The 14648-nt window shown below is 40.0% G+C and overlaps 1 protein-coding gene across 4 annotated transcripts in view; it reads left to right on the forward strand.

Moving 5' to 3' along the window:
* The window catches only part of AP2B1 (adaptor related protein complex 2 subunit beta 1), a 122746-nt gene that overhangs the window by 71313 nt on the left and 36785 nt on the right, over nucleotides 1-14648 (forward strand). For 3 of the 4 annotated variants that reach the window (XM_082603537.1, XM_082603538.1, XM_082603539.1), the window contains 4 exons: nucleotides 3218-3259; nucleotides 4111-4257; nucleotides 7644-7789; nucleotides 10834-10963. In XM_082603537.1, coding sequence (XP_082459663.1) covers nucleotides 3218-3259; nucleotides 4111-4257; nucleotides 7644-7789; nucleotides 10834-10963 — 465 coding nt within the window. The remainder of the gene's footprint in view (nucleotides 1-3217; nucleotides 3260-4110; nucleotides 4258-7643; nucleotides 7790-10833; nucleotides 10964-14648) is intronic. The other variant, XM_082603540.1, reaches the window with a different exon arrangement.

Here is a 14648-nt window from a genome sequence, read left to right on the forward strand (position 1 = left end):
GTGCCTTTTCTCAGTGCCTTTTACGGAATGTAGCGTATTTGATAATACTGCCATTTCTCTTCCAGTGTGTTTTTTCTTTCTTGCCATCGAGTGCCAACAAGGTCCATAAAGAATTCCATCTCTTTCAAGCTTCAGTTTTGAGATAGGCCAGAAGGGAGGAGAGTGGCTGGGGGGAGGGTGTGTAAGCCCATCAGAAAGTCATCAAACTAAATAAAAACCAGCATCAGGACAAGTGAGACATTGTGCATCATTCCCTTCCGTAGAAAGGGTTTTTCTTGGACTTCCCTGGTGGCACAGTGGTTAAGAATTCTCCCGCCAGTGCAGGGGACACAGGTTCGAGCCCTGGCCTGGGAAGATCCCACATGCCGCAGAGCAACTAAGCCCGTGCGCCACAACTACTGAGCCTGCGCTCTAGAGCCTGTGAGCCACAACTACTGAAGCCCGTGTGCCTAGAGCCTGTGCTCCACAACAAGAGAAGCCACCACAATGAGAAGCCCGCGCACCACAACGAAGACCCAACACAGCCAAAAATTAATTAATTAATTAATTAATTAATAAAAAATAAATAAGTGGGGTTTTCTTTCTTCTTAAGTTCTAGCTTCCTTTTCAATTCAGGAGTTAGCGCCAAAGTAATTCCTGAACGTATATTCTTGTCTGATTCCAGATCATAGTTAATTCTCTAAGGCAACGGTTTTCAACCTTGTCTGTACATTAGAATCACTAGGGCAGCTTTTTAAAATTCTGATGTCCAGGCTACAACTCAGAACAATTAAATCACTATGGCTGGGATTGAGACTCGGGCATCAGTACTTCCTAAAATCCCCCTCCTCCCCACAGTTATACACACGCAGGTGGTTTATTCCATTGTGTATCTAAGGTTGGAAACCATAGTTAATAGAACACAATTGAAGTAGTTATTAGTAATCTTAGAAAGATTGAATCTTACTCTAAGAAACCTCCAGGTTTTTGTGATGGAGGAATTGAAAACTAAAGACTTACCATAATCAGTTTGCCTTTGCAAACTTATTTTCTCTGACTTTTTTTTTTAACACATATCTACCCTGTGCTCCAGTCTAATTAGACTACTACTCCTTCTTCTTCTTTTTTTTTTTTTTTAATATTTATTTATTTATTTATTTGGCTACACAGGATATTCATTGCCACATGCGAGATCTTTGTTGTGGCATGTGGGATCTTCGTTGCGGCATGAGGGAATCTTTTAGTTACGGTGTGTGAGATCTTTAGTTGCGGCATGCGAACTCTTAGTTGTGGCATGCGGGATCTAGTTCCCTGACCAGGGATCGAACCTGGGTCCCCTGCATTGGGAGCGCGGAGCCTTAGCCACTGGACCACCAGGGAAGTCCCTACTCATCCTTCTTGATCATGCTTTTATTCCTACTTCTTCAGCCTTTGTTCAGGTTATTTGAGAAATAACCTCCCCCATTTTTGCATTCTATAATTTCACGCTACCATGTCTTTGAAGCTTCTTTTCATTATCCTTCAGCAAAAGGAGGCTCTTCTATTCAGAACTTTCTTTTTTTGCTTTAGTATATTCTGTATGGTTTTTGCATTTGTGTTTTATTTTTTTGCCAGTTTGCAAAGCCTGGATCTTGTTCATCTATTGTTTTCCCCTCATTGCCCGGCATGTTTATAGTCCCCATAGTACCTTGTGTCCAGCAAATGTGAGTGTGTGTTTGAATAAAAGGAATCCCATGCTTTTCAGACGTCATGCTATGGATGTGTGTTATTCTAGAAACAGGGAGAAGGTAGGTGTGTAATACCTTTTCTATTTGCTGTCATTCTTTTCCAGTTATTCGAACTCTTGGTTGTGATGACCTTTTTATCTGTACGCCTGTGATTTCTCGCCCCACGTCCAACCAGTAAATAGTCTTCAGGAACCAGACTTGGCAAATGTTGGTTCTTTGAGGTTTGGAGTGTTCTGTAGCTTAGTGCAGAGCATGCTTATTCATGCCAGTTATGAAACGCCTGGGGTTTTTGTTCTGTCGTGGTGGAAATAAGTCCCATTATTTTTCAGTATATATATTATTTTTGAGATTTTGGCAACCCAGTTTTATATATCTGTCCATTGAGAAGGTAATAAATCCCCTCTCTCAAATCGTGAAGACAAATACAGTTGTTTTTTTAACACAACCACAGCCTAGAGCTCTCCAAGTTCCTACCACTAAATGACAGACAATAAAGGAAACAGTGTTTTGTAAAGCAGACAAGGCATTCGGTGATTCAGAGGGGAATGTTAGATGCACAGTGAGAACTAGGGAAGTAGCAGTATAGAATCGTAGCACAAAAACGTGTTGTTTGCTTTCTGACCAGCAGCATTAGTTGTGGGTATGTGTGTTTTATGTTTTTTCATGCTAGCTGTTTTCAGCTTCAGTTCTTCTTTAATGCTTTTGTCCTGGAATTCAGGGTGAATTATATCAGAGCCCTGACAGGAAAGTAAGACCATGTGGAATTATTTTCCTGTCACCTAGCTAATTGCATTAGTCTAATTCTCCAATAGTTAGCATCCTTTTAAATGATCTACTCCAGATAAATCACAGCATTTCTCCTTAGCTGTATTGACTGTGGGAGAGATTTGAAGAATTGCACGCCTTCGCATTTCCTACCCAGATAGGATATCTTCCTAACCCAGCCGTTTACTTTCTTAGGAAAGTTCTAGCTAAACTCTAAAAATCACTCTTGTTCAAGCTATAATTTTTGAAGCTTGAAATTGCAGCTCACTACTGGTTTGGTTCCCACTTTCTCAGTGGGGCGGCAAGTTTTGTAGTACAAAACATATTTTAGTTTTTCTTTTTCTCCCCCCCGCCTTAAATTTCCTTTTAAAGAAAAAATAAAACATATTCAGAACATTACGACTTAGAGATATAGCTTCTTGCAATATGTAAACTCTTTAAATCCTGTTTGGGTTTGTGCCTATGTACCCCAGTGGAAAGACTGGATCTGAAACATCCCTGAGATGTCCCAGCTCCATCTTCTTTCCACGTTTTCTCAAAACTCCCACACACCATCACTTCCCCTACTCAGTTCCCCTAGGTTATATTTCTTTGCAATCTAGAATTTCTTTAGGCTTTGGGAGTCAAGTTGAATAGCATGTATTCCCCGCAACTTGGTAGAGCAATTTACAGATTCTGTATGGGCATCTAGTACTTAGCTAAATGAACTCTACCTTTCTCTCCTCTCTCTCCTTTCTCTCTTTCAGCTTGGCAGTGACCTTGGCGGGGGCATTGGAGGAAGTCCGGCAGTAAGTGCCATCGGTTTTTTTCACCATGGGATGCACTGCCCCCTGTTTGATGCTTTTCCTATGCACACGTTCTCAGACCAGCCACTGCTGCTATCTAGCCCTGTACACCAGAACCTCTGTAGCAGTGTATGAAGAGTAGAAAGTAGCGTAGGGTTACTTGGAATCTTTGGGACCATACACCACATGTGGTGTAGGGGTCTCTTTAGGGATTGGTGCTCTGGTGTCTACAGAGTTCTTTGTCTTCCTGACATTAAAGGGCTAAAGGAAATGGAACCTCCCATCTTGACGAGAGAATACTCTTTTCTGTCGTCTAGAAAGAGCTTGAGCGTCAGCTGGACTCAGAGTGAGACTCTCCTCGTACGTGAGTTAGGGGGGTGTGAGTATCCATCTCCCCCAGGAGAGTCTCCTACTAGACATTTATGCCTAAATGGGGAAATAAGACTTGCCTGGGCCCAAGTGGAAATGGAACTGCTGTCTAAGTTGGATGCTTCTCCTTCTTTCTATAGAAACAGATTCCCCCTTCATTAGGGTACCTGTAGGCCTTTTGCACAGAATCATGGAAGCTAAAATTGGAAACAAACAGAAAAAAACTTTGGATCACTGTGTTCCTGATCCTACTGATTACTCTCTTGATAGAACTTCTAAAGAGTGTGTGTATCTTTTCAATGATGAAAAAATAACCATGATGATTTGAAGGACAAAGAATATACGAATTAAACGCCTAAGAATATTGTAATTATGGTGTGTTCTTATTGATTTATCAATACTATTAAAATATATGGCAACATTTTAAGGACTATTAATCAGTTCTTCCTGGTCTCCCTGCTCCCCTTCCCTTTTATTCCCTGCAGGTGGGACAGTCCTTCATCCCATCATCAGTGCCTGCAACCTTTGCTCCCTCACCTACTCCTGCTGTGGTCAGCAGTGGTCTGAATGACCTATTTGAACTCTCCACGGGGATAGGCATGGCACCTGGTGGATATGTGGCTCCTAAGGCTGTAAGTAAAACAACACTTTCTTAGTGGACAGTACCTGAATTATTTATTTAGCATCTGACATTTGTGTTACTCTCACTGATAATAAATCCAAGGTTGGGGCTCTGTTTCTAGAGGATTTACGAAGAAGATGAAAGGTGGCCTCAAACCTAGCAATAAGAAGCACCATAACATCCTTATTAACCATTTGTATAATTAGACTTAAAATTGGAAATACTAAGCATTTAGTATTTGTTCTCTAGTTTAGAAATATTGCCTAGCTTGTCAACACTAAAGTCCGGCTAGTGTAGATCTGATGTACAGAGCAACAGCAGGAGGAAAAAGACGTAATAGAGAAGTAACATTTTACTTTGCATTCGTTCCACTCTCCTTCTTCCATTGGTACCGCATATGGATTCTAGAGTGCCATTGCTCAGATGTGGTTTTCATGCATTTTACTACACCTTTTTAGAGTTTTGATTTAGGTTAGTGTCATTGGTGTCCCTCTAGTCTCAGCCTCACTTGATATCCTGCTCAGACTGAAATTCAAAAGGGGAAGGGGAAACTCCCTGTAAGTGAAGCATATTTCGGCCCTTGGGAATGGTGCCTTCCAGGCTAAGCTAGGTTTCTTTTAATTTTGCCTTTCTGAGGGGCAGCATGCCTGGTTGCTTTCTGAATTCTCTGCCTGCTCATCCAGCTCAGTGTGGGGGATCCCTGCTGCAGTTAGTAAACCAGTTGTCCATCCCATGAGTCTTGTCTTTGTGTACACACCCATTACATAGAGTAACCAGAAATATGATTCAAAACTGAGCTATAGTGTTTTGGCACAACTTAGCAGCTTTGTTGTAAGGTTCCTGCGTTGGCTATTATCCCCACAGACTTTTAATTGATTAAGAGGTTATCTAACGTACTTGTTTACTAATATTACAGTAATACCTAGAAATGACAAATTTAAATAATGTAGAAAGATCAGGTGGAAAATTAAGGTTCCCTCTGTCCCCACTTCCCCATAAGTAGCCACTGTTAACCTTTTCTGTGTCCTCTCAGAAGAAAGAAAGATCATGCGTATACCTGTATGTTTGTATCCTTTAAATACTGTCAGTGGGATATACTGTTTTGCACCTTGTTTTTTCTCTGCCACAGTCTTTTGAATGGCTGTATCCACTTTATTGATGTGTACCACAACGTATTTAATCTTTCTCCTGGTGATGGACATTTAGGTTATTCATCTAGTCCTATCCCCGCCCCCTTTTTTGTTATTATGATGTTACCATGAACATTCTTGTTTATGTGTATCATGGTATATTTTTGTAAGCATATCTATAGGATAAACTTGGAATGTGCTTGATCATTTAAGCATTTAAAAATAGACATTACAGGGGCTTCCCTGGTGGAGCAGTGGTTGAGAGTCCGCCTGCCGATGCAGGGGGCACGGGTTCGTGCCCTGGTCCGGGGGGATCCCACATGCCGCGGAGCCACTAGGCCCGTGAGCCATGGCCTCTGAGCCTGCGCGTCCGGAGCCTGTGCTCCGCAGCGGGAGAGGCCATAGCAGTGAGAGGCCCGCGTACCGAAAAAAAAAAAAAAAAAAGACATTACAGGGACTTCCCCTGTGGTCCAGTGGTAAAGAATCCGCCTTTCAATGCAGGGGTCGCAGGTTCGATCCTTGGTTGGGGAACTAAGATCCCATATGCCACTGGGCAACTAATCCCACGCACCACAACTACTGAGCCTGCATGCAACAACTACTGAGCCCACGCATCTCAACTAGAGAGCCCATGTGCCACAAACTACAGAGCCCATGCACTCTGGAGCCTGTGTGCCACAACGAGAGAGAGAAATCAACACACCACAACTAGACAGAAGCCCACATGCCACAGTGAAGAGCCCGTGCAGCAACAAAAAGATCCTGCTTGCCTCAACGAAGATCCTGTGTGCTGCAACTAAGACCCAATGCAGACAAAAATAAAACAATAAATTATTTTTTTAAAAAAGAGACATTACCAACTTACCCTCCAAAAAGGTGGCATCAAATTATGTTCTCCAAAGCAGAATGTAATAGTGCCAGATTCCTTATATTCTCCTTCACTGAGTACTACTGACTTTTTGAATTTTTGACCCTCTGATAGATGAAAAATAGTATCTTGTACTATTAAATAGTGTCATTTTCTTCTTTTCTTTTTCCTTTTTTTCCTGTAATGTGGTTGAGTATATTCTCATGTTTACTAGCCACCCACTGACTAATGGGTATTCTGTCTTTAGTCAGGACAGTTCATGAATTCCTGTTGGTTTTTATATATATATATATATATATATATATATATGTAAACTGGTACACTCCAGGAGTATCACAGATTCTGGGGCCAGAGGTGGGTCACGAATGAATTATATAGAGAAAATAGGCATTCAGATCACTTAAACGACATCTGAATACTTACTATTTCCCAGAGACTATAACGAGAGTTAAAAATATATGTAAGAGGGCTTCCCTGGTGGCGCAGTGGTTGAGAGTCCGTCTGCCGATGCAGGGGGCACGGGTTCGTGCCCCGGTCCGGGAGGATCCCGCGTGCGACGGAGTGGCTGGGCCCGTGAGCCATGGCTGCTGGGGCTGCGCGTCTGGAGCCTGTGCTCCGCAACGGGAGAGACCACAACAGTGAGAGGCTGCAACAGTGAGAGGCCCGTGTACAGCCAAAAAAAATACATAAGACATGGTCCTTGCCCTTAACAGATTACTGATAAGGAATTTGGTAATGATTTTTAAAAGTCTTCAAATATTGTAAACATGCAATTTTCATTAGATCAGTTTTTTCCCCTTTTAAGCCTTTTACCAAAGCTACTAACCAAAGAAACCCCATGTTATGCACATTGGAATTTCTCCTTTCACCATGGCTACCCATAGACTGTTTTGGGGTTTGTTTTTCTTTTTTTGTTTGTTTTTGGCTTTGGTTTTGGGTTGGATATTTGTTTTGTTTGGTTGGGTTTGTTTGTTTTTTGATTTTTGGTGGGTTCTTTTGGTTCTTAAATAGTTGAGAATGATCTCAAAATTCAGCAAATATGACTTTATCCGGAGCCTTTTGCATTTGGCTTGCTATTTATGGTATAAAAATCACCTTAGTTGGGGCCTCCCTGGTGGCCCAGTGGTTGAGAGTCCGCCTGCCAATGCAGGGGACACGGGTTCGTGCCCCGGTCCGGGAAGATCCCACATGGCAGCAGAGCGGCTGGGCCCGTGAGCCATGGCCGCTGAGCCTGCACATCCGGAGCCTGTGCTCCGCAATGGGAGAGGCCACAACAGTGAGAGGCCCGCGTACAGCAAAAAAAAAGTCACCTTAGTTGCCTAAGGAAGTGAAATCTTAATTTCATCTTTATTCAGAAGCATCCTGTCTGGTTTCATTGGGCTTTATACTGTGTTTCAGGTCTGGCTGCCTGCAGTAAAGGCTAAGGGCCTGGAGATTTCGGGAACATTTACTCACCGCCAAGGGCACATCTATATGGAAATGAACTTCACCAACAAAGCTCTGCAGCACATGACAGACTTTGCAATTCAGTTTAACAAGAATAGGTAAGAAATCTGAGTTCCCCAGCTCGATCCTGAGTCAGCAGTGTACTTTGTGTCCAACAAGAGAGTGTTCTATTTAGCAGTGGGTAAAAACTCTCGTGTTGGCAGATGTTTGATGTAGAGTGAGTGGAGGCTCTTGCACATCTGTTCAGTGGTCAGCTTCAACACTGGAAGCCCTAGGGAATTTTGCTGGGAAAACTCATCCATATGGAATAAGAAAACCGTCTTTGCCATTATAATCATACCTTTTCTATAATGTTTTGTAAATGAAATCACGTATGGAGTCTTTTACATTTGGTTTCTTTCACTTAGCATAATGCTTTGAGATGTTTCAGCAGTCTGTTCTGTTTTATTGAGTAGTACTACATCGATGCTTTTACCATGATTTGTTTACACTTTCACCAGTTGGTGGAACTGGGGGTTGTTTCCAGTTTTATCTTTTATGACTAAAGCGCCTGTGAATATTCACGTACAGGTCTTTGTGTGGATATATGTTTTCATTTTTCCTGGATAAATACCTAGCAGTGGTATTGCTGGGTCATATGGTAGTAAGTGTGAATGTTCCAGCTGTTCCATACTCTTACCAATGCCAGCCATGCTTATACATGTATAGTAGTATCTCATTTTAATTTGAATTGCCCTAATGACTAGTGATATTGAGCATTCTTTTCATAATCTTATTGACCATTCTTATATCTTCTTTGGTGAAGTATCTGCTCAGATCGTTCCTTATTCTTTTTTTCTTTTTAATTGATTGTCTTATTATCAAGTAATAAAGTTTTTTATATATTCTGGATACAAGTCCTTTGTCAGATATGTCTTGCAAATATTTTCTCCCAGTCTGTGGCTTGCCTTATTTTCTTAACAGTGTTTTTCAAAGAACAAGTTTTTTATTTTTTGTTTTATTTATTTTTTATTTTTAGGGAGATTGCGATTGACACTATAGACACTGTTTTTTTTGTGTGTTTTTTTTGGCTGCGTGGGGTCTTCGTTGCTGCGTGCCGGCTTTCTCTAGTTGCCGTGAGCAGAGACTACTACTCTTCGTTGAGGTGTGCGGGCTACTCATTGCAGTGGCTTCTCTTGTTGCGGAGCACGGGCTCTAGGCACGCGGGCTTCAGTAGTTGTGGCTCTCAGGCTCTAGAGTGCAGGCTCAGTAGTTGTGGCTCATGGGCTTAGTTGCTCCGCAGCATGTGGGATCTCATCGGACCAGGGCTCGAACCCATGTCCCCTGCATTGGCAGGAGGATTCTTAACCACTGCGCCACCAGGGAAGCCCAAGTTTTTTATTTAAATGAAGTTTACTTTATAATTTTTTCCCTTTTATGTCTTTTGCTTTTTGTGTTCTGTTTAACAAATCTTTGCCTGACCCACAGTTACAATTTTTTTAATGTTTTTTAATAGAAGTGTTAATAGATTTAGCTCCTACCTTTACCTTTTAGAATTCATTTTGAGGTACTTTTGGTGAGATAATATGTGTAAAGTAAGAGTCAAAGTAAACTTTTTTTCCGTAGTAAGTCTTGAAGTCAGATAGTATAAACCCTCCTACTCTGTATGTTCTTTTTCAAAAATTGTTTTGGCAATTCTAGGTCTTTTGCCTGCTGGAATTTTGCTTGAGAGTGCAGTGAATGTGCAGATCAATTTGAGGAAGAATTGGCATCAGACAATATTGAGTCTTCTAATCCATTAGCATAGCATATCTCCCCATTTATCTAGGTCATCCTTAACTTCTCTCTGCAGTGTTTTATAATTTTTCATGTACAGATCTTGCACATCTTTTGTCACATTTAAGTGCTTTATAGTTTTGATGTTATAGTAAGAAGCATATTTTAGTTTTTGGTTGTCGCTAGTATATAGAAATACAACTGATTTTTGTACATTGAATTTGTGTCTTGTAACTTCATTAAACTTACTTATTAGTTCTAGTAGCCTTTTTTTTAGATTCCTTATGGTTTTCCACATAGATAAATAATGAGAGCAAGATCAAAAGGGCAAAAGGGTTTTTTGATTCATAAATGTTGATACCAAAATGAGTGATGTGTCTACTCAAAATCATTTCTTTATTGCATTTGGGACTCTAAAGTGTAGTTTATCTACAAAAAGGAAAATGTTTCTTCTGCTAGTCTGTGACTCTTGAAATTGATACTACCTATATAAACTCAGTAATTATTTTATAAATATTAAAATCCCATCTTCCTTCCTGAGGCTCATTAGAACATAAGTTCATTATAAATTTATATCATTAAGTTGTTTATTTGTTATACCTATGGGCCTACTTTTCCCTTTCTGCTCCATCTTTTTAAAATTTTATTCTTATGTTTCTGAGACGTAAGACATGTCTGTCTTCCCTCATATGTTTTTGGGTTTTTTTGTAACTTCAGACTCAGGCTTTTCCCATCTCTTTACTATTCTTGTATTATTATTAGGCAGGCTTCTCTGAGAAGTCAAACTGGTGGGTACTCACTGCCTGCCTTAGGCGAAGAAAGTGGCCAGATTTGAGTCTACAGCTTATCCTTTGGGGTGTTGTTTGGAATGTTTAAGCCAATCATCTCTGCTTTACTTAGACTGGCTCTTTCCCAATGATTGTATCCTGTGTAAGTAAATAAAGAAGAAAGAAAATGAGAGTTACCAGTAAGTCATCCTCTGGTCTGATCAGGCAGGTTATCAAGCAAGTGAAATAGTATCATTATACTTTACAGGGTGGGTATTCTTAAGTGTTCTTTCTCCCAAAGATTATCTAAAGGAAGATGTATTAAAAAAAGATGCTTATCAAACCTGTCCCTCTAGTGGCATGATAAACATAAGAAACTTTCAGAATCAGAGCATTAGCAAACCAGTTCTGTGCTTATGAATGTTTTCTCCTTCCTCAAATCTTAATGGGAAAAAGACGTTACGTTGTAACTAGTGTTACAGCAAATTAGAATTGGGAACTTCAGTGCCTGCTATTCCTTATGTTTCCTTCAAATGGAGTAAAAAGCCATTGAAACCTAAAGACGTGACTAAATCCTGCCTCCTGATTAACCTCTGGGGTTTCTTCATCCTCTCTCCTAGCTTTGGTGTCATCCCCAGCACTCCTCTGGCCATCCATACACCACTGATGCCAAACCAGAGCATTGATGTCTCCCTGCCTCTCAACACCTTGGGCCCAGTCATGAAGATGGAGCCTCTGAACAACCTGCAGGTTAGACTTCTACTTCACTCAGGGGGTACAGGCTTATGTCTTGCCAATTTTATCTGTAAAGCAACCCCTCTCTTTCTTATATTAGATATGGTCATGGAATAGGGTTTGAAATAAATCTGTGGAGAAAACTTTTATTTTTCATTAAAAATACGCACAGAAGTCACGCATTGACACAAAGTTATTTGCTTTTTACTCAACAAACAAACGTTTCAAGGTGTTATGTACAAACTTTTTTTTTTCTTAAGACTTTCATAGGGAATTTGAATGTCACAAGCATAGATTTCAGTAGAGCTGTGTGGAGGTCATCTTTGTACACACAGCCATAAATAAATAGTTGGGTTATCTGGATTTAAATACGATAAGTGTGTGGTAAGTATAGCAGCATCTTAGAGGAGCTCAGAACTTTATGAAGTTTATAAGAGCCTCTCCATCTTGAAAATATTGAATTTTTAGAATGCTTAAGGTCCTAGCTTAGCGTATCGTTTCGTTTTCACCACTTTGAATTTCTCTTTGAAATATAAGCCTTCTGGGGTTCAAGCAACATAAAGCCAGAGTAGTAAGCATGTAAGCTGAAGCTGTAGCAACCCTCAAGGGATAAAATACAGATATAAGCCCAAGAAGTTGAGGGTTTTAATGCTCACAACGACAGAAGAGACCACCTTGGGCTGACCTGAGATGGGGAACTGTAACTGATCCCTGCACAAAGCTGAGACCCTGGAAGGGCAAGTCCCTCAATGAAAGGGGAACTAGAAAAACATTTCCACAGGGGCAAGTGATGAGAGAGTTCTCTTTGACCTGGGTTCTGGGTGACCTCTTGTGAGAAATCCAGGGCCCGAATTTACACTGTGTATGTGAAGAGTTCTCCAAACCAGTAAATTAATGTAAAATTGGACCAGAACTGGTGAAACCCAGGGTACCTGGCAGAAGCAAATGCAAAACGGCCTTTATGCAATGGTTTTGAACTTTAAGGCCATCAGGACTCCCATCTGAGAAGAAAATCTCTACTGAAAGTCAGCTCACAATTTAACCAAAAAAAAAAAACAAGAGGGAAAGATGCACTGTGACCGACAGTCAGAAGATGCAACAAAGAGGATTGCTATCCCCTTCTGTCGAGAACTTGAAATGATAGAATAGTATGAATGAGACTATAAAATATGTTTCAAATGATGAGCAAACAATTTCAACCTTCCACTTTCCAGTCAAGACAGGTGGGATCCCATTGCTCAATCTCCTGGAAATACCAGTGTGGGATACTAGTCCTTATGGTGAGACATCAACAATAAAATTACTTAGAGTTAAAAGGAACATTCTCCAACAGTTTAAATGCCAGTGCACCAAGCCTGCTTGCCAGTGGACTAACTACCTTGCTGCCTCAGCAGTTGACTGCTTCTCTCTCAGCAAAGGGTGTAATGATTTAGAGTGACAATGAGTGAGTCACAGTATAACTTGGCTCAGTCTAGAAGAACAAAACAAGGATTTCTGTGCAGAAGGAATTGGCTCTGTTGCTATAATGAGACTAAGGTGTTAAGGGGCTTTTCCAGCACAGAATCCTAAAAGAAACTAACTAACTCAAATTTACATCTCTTCTCTTTTCATTGAAATCTAACCTCCTGTTGGCCCACAGAGCCTCAAGCCAAATATTTGAGGACAGTCAGCATGGGTGCGAGAATGCTTTACTTTAGAATTAGGAAAGGGAATTTGGGTCATAGAAATGAGGGCAAATTTCCTACTCTTAAAACCAAAAGGAAACAGCAAATAAATAAGTGTCAGTTGACTTCCCTATTTGCATTTCCATTTCACATTCAGTGAAATGAACACCCCAAATAGGAACCCTCATAAAAGAAATTGAATCTTAGTCCAAACCCCTCCCTCAAAAGTATTGATATGATATTAGGACTAGCAAGTTTTCATTTTCACAAACGTGACATTATAAAAAACAATCTTAAAAATTTTCTATCTAAGCAGAATGTAATAAAGCAGTTTCCATCTGTAGTCAACTATTGATTCTCCATGTTTTCCCCATGGATTCTTTTCTTGCAAGGATGTCATAATAATGGCTATTTTCTCATTAATTGGTATTGCCCAATGGAGAAGATAAGCAGAAACTTGAAAAGAGGTGAAGTTTTTTTTCCCGGCTATGAGCAGCTCTAATGTCTGCTAGTGCAGGGTGAAACTAATGACTAGCTTGAAGTGGTGGGCTGCTTTAGATTTCAGCTTCCGTTCTGCTCTTGTCCTAGTATGAACAAAAAGAATCAGGTCTTGATTTCAACAAGCTTAGACCATAAAGATCCAGATAAAGCCAGGTAAAGATTGATTGGCATTTAAATATTATGCAAACATAATGTTTAAATTCAAGAGCTCATGCAGGAAAAATTAGTACTTTTCTAGTACTCCAGACCATAAAATCAGTAAAGAAAAAATGGGGGTTTAGGAAATGAAATTTTGAAAGCAGTGTGAGTTTTAGCTATTTTGGCTAGTTTGATATCAATGTAGGATGGATAATTCAAACCTAGCCGCCAAAACTGTAATGTAACATTTAGTACAAAAACTTTTCATTAAAAACATCGTCAAACTACTTATTGGCTTATAGTCTTTTTGAAACATTATTGAAAGACACTGTGCCCTCTTAAAATGTAAAATAGGTTATACCTTAGATACCTGCTAGAAATTTGAACCTAGACATTTTTTTCAGCTGTACTAATAATGTTGGTTTTAAAAGCCTTTGTGAATTCAACTTATCAATATTACACAAAGTAAAGCTTAGCTTGCCCCCGTTGGGAGCTTCTCTTGAGTTTATTTATGTCATATAATTATATTCCTTAAAAAGAAAAGAGAATTGATCCCCTCTATTTAAATAAAACAAAAACCTTAACAAATGTCTAAATGAATTTTCTCTGAGTTTTCTCTGACTTTGATATCCTTATTTTTCATTTCATCTGTGTCAGTTGCTTAGAAACATTTTCCCAATATACTCCTTCAAACTTGATACCTGGCAGCTGACTGCTTCTTCAAGTCAGTGTCTGCAAAAAGACAGTAGAACAATGATATAACACGTGTTCATCCCAGTCTTTGTACAGATGCTGTAGTGTTCTCACAGCTGCTTGGCCTCCTTTTTCACCAGGCCGTAAACTCTTGTGAGAACATGGATAGCACCGTTCTTTCAAATTTTAATTTTATCGGGATTATAAAAATACAATTTAGAGTCAACTAGTTCTGTAGTTAGCTAAGAAAAACCCAGTCCCCAGCCTTCTCTCACCACTTATGGCTGTCATCTACATATATATTTCCAATCCTCCTGTTTTCCTGATACAGCTGTCTTAGAATTTGCTTTAATCAGTGTTCATTGTTTATGTTATTATGATTATATATACTCCTCATAGCTGAGCTATATGGTGTGATTATTTTTTTCTCCATAAAATTTTTTATAAGTAATTAGATATTTACCCATTAATACCTCTCTTTTTGTTTAATTTTTTTTTTAATGAGATCAGTTTATGGATTATAGTATAGGACAGACTGGGAAGGTGCCAGGACCTATAGTGATGAGCTTCCCAGGAATAGACCAACAAACAGACAGGAGTAGCCCAGACAGACAGACAGAAGGACAGGGAAACAAAGCCAAATGGGTAAGAGGCCTAGGCCCAGCCTCAGCAGCTGTGTCTGGCCTCCAGATCCAGCTCTGCCC

Source organism: Mesoplodon mirus (assembly GCF_964341445.2).
Source record: "Mesoplodon mirus genome assembly, chromosome: 18".
NCBI classification, from domain to species: domain Eukaryota; kingdom Metazoa; phylum Chordata; class Mammalia; order Artiodactyla; family Ziphiidae; genus Mesoplodon; species Mesoplodon mirus.